General features: G+C 37.1%; 1 protein-coding gene across 2 annotated transcripts in view; it reads right to left on the minus strand.

Moving 5' to 3' along the window:
• The window catches only part of LOC150100524 (cobalamin trafficking protein CblD), a 164,710-nt gene that overhangs the window by 96,373 nt on the left and 53,651 nt on the right, over nt 1-14,686 (minus strand). For both annotated transcript variants that reach the window (XM_090402901.1, XM_090402903.1), the window contains exon 3: nt 12,216-12,331. In XM_090402901.1, the coding sequence (XP_090259027.1) occupies nt 12,216-12,331 (116 nt within the window). The remainder of the gene's footprint in view (nt 1-12,215; nt 12,332-14,686) is intronic.

The following is a 14,686-nucleotide window of genomic DNA, read 5'->3' on the forward strand; positions in this document are numbered from 1 at the left end:
ATGTAATCCAGAAAAGGTGAAAAATAACATGAATGATATTGCTTTGATAGTGCAAAATATTTTTTCAATATTTTTAATTTTAAAATTTTAATTTTTTAAAATAATTTAAAAAACTAAAATGAAAAATATATATTTAATTCACTATAATATATAAGGTACACTATCTGGACACTTCAACAATTTACAACTGATACTAGCAGGCAAACCCTAATATCGGGTATGTCCACCTTTGGTTTTAATCACCTCTTGCACCCATTGAGAGAGGCTTTTCACTAATGTGTGGCAGACATCAGATGGAATTTATCTCCATTTCTCCATCAAAGCAGCACTGAGTTCAGCGACAGATCAAAGACGTGCCACTCTGAACCCCAATCGTCGCTCCAATTTGTCCCACAAGTGTTTGATGGGGTTGAGGTCAGGACTCTGAACAGGCCAGGGCAGTCACTTGACACCCATTTCTTCATGCCATTCCCTAACAGCTGCAGCTTTGTGGAATGGGGCAGTGTCGTCTTGATAGTAACACAGTAACAGTGAGTACAACACACTGTGGTAACAGGCTGCCTCCATACCCTACCATCAAACTGCAAACAGGTGATCCTTGATTCATTGCTCCAGAGTACTGGTTTCCACTGGTCAATTGTCCAGTTCACATGCTCTATGCACCAGGCCAGATGAGCCACCCTGTTTGTTGTTGTGATGTTCGGCTTGTGTGCCACTGCTCTTCTGGGGAAACCCAGTAAATGGAGTTCTTTTCATACAGTATTAGTACTCACCATGAAACTCTGGAAATCATCATGGATGGTCTGTGCTGATTGTAGCTGGTTTTTGCATGCTGCCCGTTTTAACACCCTCGTCCCTGTCAGTCATTTTCAGCAGCCTCTCTGGGTGTTTTCCTGCACTAGCGATGCCAGAATGTCTCCATTTGCTCATCACATGAGCATTCAAAATCAACGGTTGTCAATTTTGAATGCTCATGAGACATATGGACATGCCACCAGTGTGACAGCCCATGATGCACCTCTCTTGAAGTCACCGAGTTCACTTCGTGTTGCCATACCACCTATATTCAACTGCTACAATGAAATACTGCTTCCCACTATCTGTACACTGGTTTTATGTTATTAACAAACCTGGAATGTTCCATGGTTTATGCAATTTTTCTAGAAGACATTAAAGGAGGAATGATAGACAGTGTTTGAAATTGAGGATTTTATTGTCCTACTCTGAACTTTTCATATTTCTTAATATGAATAGGAAATCTACAGTAAGTTTCAAGACTTTCTTAAGAGAAAAGTGGTTTTCAGGATAAGGAATGTTTCCACTGAAGAAATAAAGTAACTGTTTCTTTTAAGAGAAGTCCAGATGTAGTTAAAAAAATATTCTTTTTAGGACAATTATTGGTAGATAGTGTATATGTAGTGTGTTGAAACATATGAGAATCCTATAAATATACTTGTGAAAGCACTCCATAGAGAACAAAATCCTGAAAAAGTTGCAACTCCTCACCTCTGATTTTAGATTGAGAAATCATAATTCTTTGGAATAACAGTATTCTTAAAATAAATTATTACCACCAACACCTATTGTTCTTAAGCTATTACAGTTTGGATTTTCAGTGCTCTCAGATAATGCATTAAACATCCACCACTCATTATGCAAAAAACCAACTTCTAATTCACCTGTTTACTTGGTGTCTTGCACAATTTTGAGGAATGATCTCTTGTTCCCTTTGGAAAAATTACCACCAGTGTCCATCTGGTAAATACATACCTCATAATTATATTATTATAGTGGGGGTGGTGAATGAGACACCCTTGCCATGGCCCAACCCATCAGTAGTGTTTCCCTTGTAGTACATTGCTGATGCTTCAGACACAAGAAGCCCCAGAGATGTCACACTGGTAGCATGAAGCTAATGTCTCTAACCAGGCATCCAAAAGGTACCATGCCTCCTGGACCACTTTCAGCAACCATGAAAAATACACAATCCAAAAAACTCAATGCTGGGTCAATCACTGCCCAGGATAACAAGCATTGCGTTGCTTGTTTGGGAGGAGGGAAAGCTACAAAAAATAAGTTACAGTCCCCTAAACGACATTCTCTCAAGATCTGTTCCTTAAACATAGAAGGGACTATCTAAATCCAAAGCCATCGGCAAAATAGCCAAAGATAAAGCTATCGATGTCCTGGCTCTCCAGGAAACCCATGTGCCTGAAATGGCTCTCAACAGACTAAAGATCCCAGGCCTAATTTACATGTCTTATAACTACCATTCTGAGCATGGCGTAGCAACATCCAGCTCAGACTCAAGGACATACCCCAATGTGTGCCTGAAGAGGAATACTCCACAGGCCAAAATGTCTACAAACCACCATCACAATCCTGGCCTGACCAAATGGATTGGCCGCCACCTCACCCTGTTATCTGTTTGTGACTTCAACTCTCATCACATCATATGAGCCTCAAACAATTAAGACGGTGATAATCTAGTTAACTGGATGGACATACATAACCTATATTTGATCTGCGATGCTAAGCAAGAAGGCACTTTTCACTTAGCCAGATGGAACAGAACCTACACCCCAGATCTGTGCATAGTCTTTAAAGAATCTGAAAACCACACTCTGCCAACAACGAGAACCATCCTAAACAGATTCCCTAACAGCCATCATTGTCCTACACTAATAGAGACAGGTACATCAATCCTAATCATCAGTGGAACACAAATGCTAGATGGTACCTTCGCAGATCCAACTGGAATGTATTTCAGAAACAAATTGAACAAATCATTACAGCAATACCACCCATTACAGCTACCCAGGATTTGTTAAACTAATCCTGGGTAGTAGTTGGAAGGGGATCAATCATTCGATGCTGTTGGCACACTCTCCCTCGATGAGTCTTTGGACTCCCTGGAGGTGTCGCATAATAATCAAAACTGCAGCCCAAGTGCCTATTCCCAGAGGCTACAGAAAACAGTATATCTCAAGCTGGAGCAAGGAAACTGAGGAACTTTTAGCCAAATATGAAAAAACTGAAGACCCAACGCATAATAATCAAAACTGCAGCCCAAGTGCCTATTCCCAGAGGCTACAGAAAACAGTATATCTCAAGCTGGAGCAAGGAAACTGAGGAACTTTTAGCCAAATATGAAAAAACTGAAGACCCAACGCATAATAATCAAAACTGCAGCCCAAGTGCCTATTCCCAGAGGCTACAGAAAACAGTATATCTCAAGCTGGAGCAAGGAAACTGAGGAACTTTTAGCCAAATATGAAAAAACTGAAGACCCAACTGTTGCTAAGGCTCATAGCAACGCTCGACAAAAACTGAAAGGATAAATGGATTGCAACCATCCATGAATTTGACTTCACCAAAACTAGCTGGAAAAGATGGTCACTTCTGAAGAGATTAGGTGGGGCAATAACATACAAACCACCGGAGATAACTCCTAATCAAATGGCTAATTATTTACTGAAAACCTCTAAAGATATGTCCCAGCTATACCAGGAAAATAACCATGCAATCACCATCAGAAAAAATCTGAAGATGGGCCCCGAGCTTCCTGAACTTGTACGCCAGCATCTCTGGAAGAGGTACAGGAAGCTTTAAAACTCACCAAGAATGGCAAGGCTGCAGGAGTAGATGGTCTCCTCCTTGAGTTTCTAAAACATCTCGGGCAACGAAGTGAAACATGGCTGGCTGTCCTGTTCTAAAAAAAAATAACTGGAGAACTACCAAAACTATGGCAGGAAGCCAAAATAATTGCTGTGGCCAAATCAGAGAAAGATCCAAATAATGTCAAAAATCTATGACCTATCTCCTTGCTTTGCTCCACCTTTAAGCTCTTTGAAAGAATTTTCCTTAAAAGAATTTCACCACTCATCAAAAGAGCACTCCCAATTGAACAAGCTGGCTTCAGGCTGAGAAGAAGTTGCTGTGACCAGGTCCTGGCCCTGACAACATAGATTGAAGCAGGCTTCCAGAAGAAACTTAAATCCAGAGTAACTTTCATTGACCTAACATCAGCTTATGACACAGTCTGGATCAGGGGCCTCCTCCTAAATCTATGCATTATTATAAGGTGCAAAAAAACTTTCCAGCTTTTTGAATCCATCCTCTCCAACAGAAAGATCCAGGTCCATATTGGTGGAAAAAAGAGCAGGCCCAGATTCCTCCACAATGGTCTCCCACAGGGCTGTGTGTTAGCTCCTTTGCTCTTTAACATCTACATGTCCAATTTACCACATACCAGCTCAAGCAAATACATGTACACTGATGACCTAGAAATCCTACACCAGTTTACTTCCTTTGCCAATCTGGAAACAACCTTGAACACAGACCTAAACATCCTGGAAGAGTACTTCAAGCAATGGTACCTGAAGTCAATGCAACAAAAACTGTGTCCAACGCATTCCACCTAAACTATTCAGAGAAAATTGATACTTCAATCTTTCTTTTTGCAAAGTGGTAGAACATGAGCGTCACCCGAAATACCTTGAAGTGAGCATGGACAGAAGCCTAGCCTATAAAAACATGTCGCCAACCTATCTAACAAAATTAAAATGAGAAATAATATCATTTCAAGGCTTGCTGGAACAACCTAGGGTTGTGGTGCAGAAGTCCTAAGGTCGTCTGCACTAGCCCTTGCATTTTCTGCAGCAGAATACTGTGTTCATGTCTGGGAAAAGAAGTGCAACTAACATTATAGATGCCCAGCTAAACTACCATGTGCACAATTAGTGGGACACTGAGAAGCACCCCTCTCTCCTGACTGCCTGTCCTATCTAACACTGCTCAACCAAATATATGGAGAAGAAAAGCCTCGATTAAAGAACTTAATAAAGTAATGAACAACCCACTCCTGTCACTGCACCAGACTCAAAAATCCACCTAGTCTTCAACTAAAATCAAGAAACCCTTCTGGTCCAAGGATGAACTCTCTTCAGCAGCCTTACCATCAACATCTGACATGTGGAGAGAACACTGGTCCAACAATCTCCCCCAAAAATGGCTTCCTGGTTGAAGATCCCTGTGCTCCACAGCCTGGTTTTGCTCTTCATAGGAAGATTTGGTCATCCGTCAACAGGATCAGAACTAACCAGGGCAGATGTGGCTGCCTACTACACAAATGGAAACTGTCAGACCACCCTTATTGTGACTGTTCCCCCATAGCCCAGATGATTACTCATATCGTGAATAACTGCCAAAGGTGACAATTTCATGGTAATCTCCAAGACATCCACGAGGTGATGGATGAGGCCCTGGATTGGCTTTCTGGATTAGACATTGACCTATAGCTGTTTTGTATTCCTTTTTCCATAAGAATAAATAAATTATAGTACCTGCATAAAATCAGAAGACTCACCGAAGAAAGTTCATCCTAAATGTTGTGATGCATTTTAATTCATTCATATTCCTTCCATCACTTTTACAATGTATTCCTGAACTTCAAACTGTCTACCATTATCTCAAACTCCCTTGCCTCATTCATTTCTGATGGTATAGTCACTGCAAAAGATTATACAGCTTTATATTTGTTGATCCAAAAGTTTAATGTAGCTACATGTAAGGTTTTAAACTGGCATCTCCCATGACCTTTTAAGGCATGCAGAGAACCAACTGGGGCTTCTGAACTAATGTATAATCTCACTCCATTAGTAGATATCCCATGGATACTTAACAAATGAGGATGGGCTGACAGCTGGGGACTTGCCTGACCAATATTGGCTTAAACCAGAAACAAACATGATGGTACAAATGAAATTTCCCACCAGGTTGGACGTTGCCCAGTTAAACAAGCAACCACTTTTTTTTTTTTTGGTCGAGGAACCAAGATAAACAGTGAAAGTCAAAAGTCAGTTGTTGGAACAAACAGCATCATTAACAAAGTACTGTCATTAATAAGTTTTGTTAATGACAATACTTTTCAGCCCTCTTCTTCATTTGAAAAATCTTGTGGTACTCAAATGATTGAAGCTTTAAGATAGTCTATAACCATTGTCTTAGACACTGACCTCTTCATCATTCTCAAGTGGGCTGAAGGTAATCTAGTGAATTTCAATATCAAAACACATTCCTATCTTATTAGTCAGAAAAATATCCTATTTCACTCTCTTACATTACAGATCCTATAATGAAAATTAAAATCAAATCACTTTCCCCTTTCTTGGGCTGATTTTCACATTTAGCTCTTCCTGGCATAAATATGTTACATCCATAGTTTCCTCCAAAAAAACCTCTTTCCCCCCTTCCAAGCCCTAACACTATAAAGCAATATTCTAACTGACCTTAGAATATGGCTTTCACATTTGTGGTAATACACCTAAAAAAAATCCTTACAAATTATTAATTTTTATGGCTATTTTGCCTATTTTTCTCTAGGAGTACCCTTTTTATGATGTCATTGGCTTTATATTCAAGTTTTAGGGCATTACTGATGTTTTAAAGATATAGATACATGAAGAATATAAGGAAGGAATAATTTTGGACATACCTTTGAGCAGCATCCAACGTATGGCAATAGATATTTATATTTCTGCTTAAGTATGATTGAAAGGAAGGGGGTTTGGAGATGTGAAGAGAGAGAGAGAGAGAGAGATGCGGGAGAATTGTGGGTAAGACAAAAGATATGTGAATTTAAAACCAGGGTTTCAAGGGTGGGCTGTGAATTCTTTGGGAAGAAGGTGAAAGATTGAAATTTTTGGGAAAAGGAGAAGGATAGAATGTGATGAAACAAGATTAGGGGTGGTAATAAGACATCATAAAAGGGGTACTCCTAAAGAAAAATAAGCAAAATAATCATAAAAATTATTATTTATTTAGAGGAGTAACATGGAAAATTTTCCAGAAATAATATCTATAATTCCCTCCCTAAGAATTCTTAACAGTACAGAGAAAAGGTCAATCTCTTTATAGTTGATTCCACACACACACACACACACTCTCTCTCTCTCCAGTCACTTTCTTTTCTCATAGATGCTGTTCTAATTTTATGCTTTTTTTTTTTTTTTTTTTTTTAAACAGGTACTTTTCATTTGTGTTGCTCTACTGAACTGGCTACAACCATCTTCTGCTTTCCCCTAATCATGTAAGAATATGAGCAACTACTGGTCAACTCCATACACAGTTCAACTACCAAAGAGAACCAACACCATCCTTCATTCCATCTACCTGTTGTCTCTGGAGCAGCCTTCCCCCTAATGTTTTTTCCATTACAACTCCCAGCTTTTCAAGAAAGCTGCTAATAGATTCCGTCTTTCTTCGTAACCCCTCTTGCCCACACAAGACTTATAACGCACTGTTGTGTTATAGGTCTTGTGACATCTCGTGTGGGGGGTCAATATAAAGTAATAATAATCAGCAAAAATCAGACATCAGAATAACTGATTTTGGATGCTAGTTTTCAAAGGTTGGATTCCATATATCAACCTTAATCTCCATGATTCATAGTTAAGAAATTATGGAGGCAACACACACATGCTAAAATAATTACTTTACTTAATATTAGCAAAGTAACATTCGCGTTTTGACTTCTGTATTGAGGTTATCATCAGGAAAATACATATGTATTCAATATAAGATACAAGCTACATGTCACTGCACATTACAAAGATAAAATGAATCTAACTGCTTATTAATCTTTTACCTAGCCTGACCTCTTGTGGAAAAACTAAATTAATAATATTAAATAAAAAAAAATTAAATTAAAAAACAAATATAAAAAAAATTTAATTAAAATAAATAAAAAATAAACACAAAATATTTTTAAAAAATAAATAAATTAAAAACAGGACTACATTAAACATTTTAAAAGTAATCTCGTATTGAGATTTTCTTCTGGGCTTGTTACGGTTGTTATAAGGGTTGCAGATGGGTCCTCCACATTCTTGGAATGATTAATCCTTCATTTTTGTTCAGTTTTGGAAGTGTTTTAGCATTTCACAGGCTTCTTTGAATTTTTCTTAAACTAGGTTTTAGTGCGGTGCAAGGACTTGGTGCCTTTCCAGAAAGGCACAAGTCCCTACACCTCAAATTAATCTCCATGAGCTTGCAATCACGAGAGCCAACCGTAATATTATTATTATGATTGTACGGGCATCTCCATGGAGTCCAAAGACTCACTGCAGGAGGCTCAAACTATCCACACAATTTACCACACCTCTCCTTGAACCCATTAACAGACAAAGTACTCACAATTGACTGGCCACCCATTCACAACTCTCCAAGCAAAAAAATCTGGTCCTCACATCCCTACTGTTGTATTTCCTTTTCCTCTCTTTTTATATATCGTTCCTCATATCTCTATATCATGCCATTAAAAGTGATGTCTCTTCTACATGGGTCACGTGGTGTCTCTATCACACAAAGAAATAGCCTTAGGGTAGAGCCAAAATTCAATGTGACAGAGTCCTCAAACCTTACCTCTCTTAAAATCCTAAGAAATTTATATTTTTAGACTGCGCCACTCAGAATTATTAAATTAAAGATAATAACTCAATCAAGAAGTAATTTAGAAGATATACTCATGTGAACTAGGGTTGCAATCATGGCCTTAACCTTACTCAATTAATTTCCCGCTCAGATAAGTAATAAATTTCACAAGCGGTGCATTGAATTCTATACACAGACTCATATATTTAGTTAAATTCAAGCAAGGTTTATTAGTTTCTAAAATTACAGTTTACATACATGAACACTCATCACTCTAAATAAGACACATTCTAATCTAACTCAATTAATTAGCTTAACTTCATCAGGTATGATCTCTGAACATAATTTTCCTCAAATAATTCACACACAAGTTAATAATTCTCTAACATCTAAATTGTTACTAAATTCCATTAATCAATTTTCACACTAACAACTGGTAACTTTAAGCATTCTTCAACATACAAATATTCAGATTCACTTAGTTACTATTCACTCATAACTTCCTATAAAACACACGTGCTATAATCTTGACCTATAAATGTATCTAAATCCTTCACTAACAAAGGACCCATATCATCACACACTCAGATTACATTCATATGAATAACAAACTTTACTTATCTCCACTCGGTGGTATCTCTAATTTTCTGCATCTGTTTCAGTCTATCTTCTGTTTCATTAGGACAATTCTTTGTTTCCCTCAATCTACTCCGGATTAACTTCTTCATAGTAATTACCAGCCTAGATATCGGGTGCATGCTTCTGCAGCTTTTTAACGGCATGGTCTGCCATCACCTTCCGGGAATCTAGGACAGTGTTACCCGCGGTAACCCGATCCTAGTCTAGAGGTATCGTTCGGCCATCCCCGAACCAGATACGGGATGAACCTTCACTACTCCAGGAAATCCAGAACTCCACGCGACGGAAAAAACCAAGAGATTCTCGGGGGAGGGGGTTTCCTAACCCTTTTATATGTTCACCCTATCGGTAAAAAACCAAAACTTCGCTGTTCATCCGGCACCTCGATTTCTTGTCACATGACCTCACGACGTCCGTTCTCTCCTGCTTTTACACCCTGAACTTCGAGCTCACTTTTATTTTTCTTTTACAAGTTATTCTTACATTGAATTTAATATCAACACAAAACCATAACTCTCTTAATTTACACTTTATCTCTGGCAACTTTGTTTTATACATATTTATCTAAATTCCCTTTATTTTTGATTCTTTTATAAATTCTCCTTGAGCTGATTATTTATCTCTTTCTTCTTAAATTAATGTATTCAATATTTTCTAAATTTCACTACGATACCTACTTAGAAACAAGCATGTTTACTTAATTATTTTCCACGGTTTTTATTTCTTTGCTTGTTATACCATGATAAGTGAAAAATTAACATTCTTAACTTATCAGGGTATAACACTACTAACACCATTATTAAACTTCCAGGGTTGATCTCTTGTTCTGGCCCCTCTAGCCAAGTGCTGAAATATTTCCCCCGCATCAATCCTACAAAATCCTTTAAGCAACTTAAATGTTTCTCTCGTGTTCCCTCTTTTCCTCCTATCACTAGCTTATGCAATTCCACACACCCTCAATCTATCCTCATAGAGAACATTCCATAAGCCACCCACCTCTGAATCTTCTCCACTGCTTCCTCATCCTCAAGAAACTCATGAGACCAGAACTGAGCATAGTAATTCAGATGTGGACATATCAAGGCTTTCATGGACTACCTTCACAATAAGTCCTCTAAATTTTACAACAACCCTAAATCTCTAGCTTCATCTATTTTCTGGAGCAGAGTTCCATCAATGTGGTACACAGCTCGTAATCTATTTATCCCAAAATGCATAACTTTATATTTCTCCACATTAAACTGACGCCCATTTTCTATTGTCTATACTGACAGCCTATTCAAATCATCTACAAGCTCTCCACATGCCTTCATTAACTATTACTATAATTTTGCATCATCAGCAAACAACTGAACATTTCCTTTCAGGATGTTGCCTATACAGTTTATGTGCAAATTAAACTATAGTGGTCCCAGCACTGAATCTTGTGGCATGCCTTGATTCTGCCCCTCCATATACCACTTTCTGATATCTGTCTAGCAGCCACCATCGTATCCACATAATCAGTGCCATATACATCTCCTTGATTATATAAAGAAACCTGTGGAGAATTCATGACTAAATAAACACACATAAAACCACAGTAATAGATTTTTTTAATACGTAAATATTTCGACCTAAGTGTCTTAGGACATTGTCAGTACAGTTGAGAACAATACTAGGAATAACATACAGATAGGGCTCCTAGTATTGTTCTAAACTGTACTGGCGATGTCCTAAGACACTTAGGTCGAAATATTTATGTATTAAAAAAACCTATTACTGTGGTTTTACGTGTGTTTATTTAGTCATACATCTCCATTTATTCTAATTTGCATAACAAAGTTCTATGTGCAATTCAGTCAAATACCTTTGCAAAATCCAGCAGAATCATCATTTAGCCATTTCCTTTATTCAACTCAGTTGTTACTATATAATAAAAAGCTAGTAAATTACTACGACTTTGTGAAGGGTTGGTCATGCCTTAGTAATTTACTAACTTCTAAAAGAATATTCCCTATGTTTTACAATCTCCCAAGTCAAGATCACATGGTCACTTTTGCCAATGGCAAAATAAGTCCAATACTCACACCCCTAGTCCCCTCCATCAACATGATGTCGCAAGTAATTATCTTTCGGCAGGTGTATAAATTCCATTTCATTCCTGCATGTGATCTTTCTTCCTTCCAGCCAATACATGTCTTCTATATTATCTGTAGAATCCCCTGTTTATTTAGTCTTACTGGTGTTGATCTCAAACCAGACTGCTTAAATTAACAGCCACCATTATACCTATCTGCTATTCTTTTTGGTTGCAATTCATCTGCTATCATCAGCAGTACCCCCCCCCCCAACCTATCTTCTCTATCTTCCCTGAAAATACTAAACCCTTCACATTCTATCCCTGTAACTATATCAGCTACTGTTAGCCAAGTCTCACTAATGCCTATAACTTTTGGCAACGTTGCACAAACCAATGCCAGAAACTCCAGCTACACCAATATCAGAATAATGGCAACTTGGGTACTCACACTAATGTAGTCAAGATATTCCTTGGCTACATTAGTGGGAGTAGGGAATAATTTCTCCCCTAATTTTAGTTTTTGTATTATCAATATGCTATTAGCTTTTTTTGTGAGACTCCTATCCATGAAAGGTTGCAAACTTATAGCACATTGGTACCGTAGGTGAGCTAAGGATTTTTTTTTCTATTTTCATTCATTTCATTTTTTTGTATGTGTTTTTATTTATTTTATGCAATTCAGAAACCCTGCTCTAGAGATGAAAATGGAACTTTTTTCCCCAAGCCACTTCAGGCCTCCAGTGAACAGGGCAGGTGATGAAATTCATCTCCAACCAAAAGACAATCACAAATACCTATGTTCATAGTGGGATTCAAAACCACAGATTAGAGAACAGATACATTAACTACTCAGCTAACCAAGCCACAAAAGTAAGTGATATTTGATATGATATATTCTTCCAAAATGATGAAAATTGTTGCACCATCCATTGTTTTCATGTAATATTTATAAATACACATCCTTCTGAAAATGGGTAATCCCTTCCATGTGCAAGTACACTTTTCCATTGTTGCTCCTCAACAGTAATGTTGAATATCCATTTAACCTTTGTTTTAAAATCATTTCTTATCAATATCTTACCTTTTTATTGGTTAGCAAAGATTGTGGAATGCCCACATTACCAGGAAGAGGTGCTCTATGATCTGTTGGGCCTAAAAGTGAAACTTCTCTTTCTTTATATCTTTTTTTGGCACTTCCTATTTAAAAAATTTAATAAGGAATTTAATGGAAAAAAAAATAGTGTCAAGCAATTTTGGGTAAATAAACTGTTTGATGCATAGTCAGACAAATACAAGTACAGCTGAATCTCACTACAGCAAATATCATTATAACAAATTACTGAAAAATACCAATCAAAGCCTTACAAGTACAATGTTATAGAGAATTTCTTTTACCAAATAAAACTATTCATTACAACCAATGTTTTTGGTAGTACCTGTGAGTTTGCTATAGTGAGAATGTGTCAAATCGCACATTAGATGAGTTATAAAGACAATCTTCATAAATTTTTTTTTTAAATTTGACCCAAACATGACAGGTCACAAGACCTATACCACATTTGTGTAATGAGCAAGAGTAAAAAAAAAGAACGGAAGAATCCGTTGTGGTCTTTGAACAGCTGAAGGTTGTAGCTTTTTGGGAGAACAAAGTGAGAAAGTGTAAGGACAGAGAAAGAGAGAGAGAGAGAGATGATCTGATCTAGAGAACATAGGTAAATGGAATGAAAGAGGAGAAAGAGTAATTGGTTCAGTTCAGTACATTTAGGACTGGACTGTAAATGGGTGTTGATCAACAGCTGCTCTTGTTCTTACAATTTTGGAAGAAATTGGAGGGAGGACAGTGATAAGTTTAGCAGAGCAATGTGATTGGAGTGTGTGTGTTAGAGAGAAGAGCGATCATTAATTAGCCACACAGCCCTCTTTTGAATAACACCAAACAAGCAATTTTAGGAAGGATTTGGGTGCACCACTCCAAATGTGTGAGCAATATTCCACTGATGGATGGATGGATTTGGGACTTATATTGTGTTAGGAGTTGTCAAATTTTGTGTATGTGTACAAAAAATCAATTTAAGAATTTTTTGTAAATTACATTACTGAGCATTACATCACTCCAGATGGAGTAGATGCAGAGATTACTATGGCTAGAGACTATCTAAAGTACTAGATATGAAGAGAAATGGAAATTTTTCACACCTAAATATCTGTAATATCTTAGAGTGGCATTAATATGCCCTACAACGTCATAAAACAAGCAGCGCAATTGTATTGCTAGTATAATGTTAAGAGCTGCTGAAGCAAAATAGCAAACCATAATTCTTATCCATACAGTTAAGACAACTGAGCTTATTAGCCATTTTCATATCATTATATCTTGATATTAATAAAGTTTTTAAAGTTCTCAAAAATAGTAATCCCTAAAATTGCAATTAGGGAAATGATTTGAGAGTTCTACACCAATGATCCCAATTCCCAAGCTGTAAACAATTATAGGGAAGAAGACACTGAAACTGAGTAAAACAAATACTGCAAATGCATCTCATGATGATGTCAACTCAAACCAAAAAAGGAAGGTTGGTATCTCATAATCCTCATTTGAAAACAAGAAACAGTTTCGAAAATTGGAACCTGGAATGTGAGAACATTATATAAAGTAGGAAATTCTGACAATCTTATGCAGGAAATAAAAAGACTAAAATTTGATGACAGGAATTAGTGAAACCAAACGGCCTAACTCAAGAAAACTATATAAAGATGGCTTTACATTTGTATATACTGGTGGAGAGAAGCATGCATATAGAGTGAGACTCATGATTAAAGTGTCTTTAAATCTGTAATGGGGCTGTGGTCCATAAATGAAAGAATGATTATTATTAACATCTGACCTCCATTGAGTCAGACTCATCTTGAGAGGTACACACTATTGCACAAAATGCTCATCCAATCCTTAAAATGATTCAATGTGCCTACATTCACAACACTCAGGCAATGCATTCCACTCTCCATGAAAAGAACCTACTCCTCACATCCTCCTTATACAGTTTCCAGCAGTGTCTTCTTATGCCACACAAAAGTGTAGCACTTCTTGTGCTACTCCCATTCTATGAAATATCTCTTCCATATCAACCTGATAACCCTGACTAGCTTATGTGTCTCGATCATGTTCCTCCCCCTCCTCCTATTTACGAGGCTTTGCAATTTACATTTTCTCAATCTGTCTTCGTACTACACATTTCAAAGACCACTGACAACCTTTGTGAATCTTCTTGGACCCTTTCCAACATATCCTCAATCATCATGAAAATCTGGCAACCAGATCTGTGTGCAATAATCCATATGAGGTCAGATTAAGTTCAATAATTTCTTCTCTCAAGTCCTTTTTTTTTTTAAATATAATATCACAATCAAATAGTTTTTGATGGATCGTAAGTAACAAAGCTTTCTTATATTAACATTTCTAATTATTACAAGAAATAATGCATTATTCCACTATACACTTTTGGAAATGTTTAACTACATGATAAATAATAAAAAAAAAAGTTACCCTTTCAT

This window comes from Typopeltis vanoorti, chromosome 13, assembly GCF_054136105.1.
Source record: "Typopeltis vanoorti isolate ZY-2024b chromosome 13, IOZ_Tvanoo_1.0, whole genome shotgun sequence".
Classification (NCBI taxonomy): domain Eukaryota; kingdom Metazoa; phylum Arthropoda; class Arachnida; order Uropygi; family Thelyphonidae; genus Typopeltis; species Typopeltis vanoorti.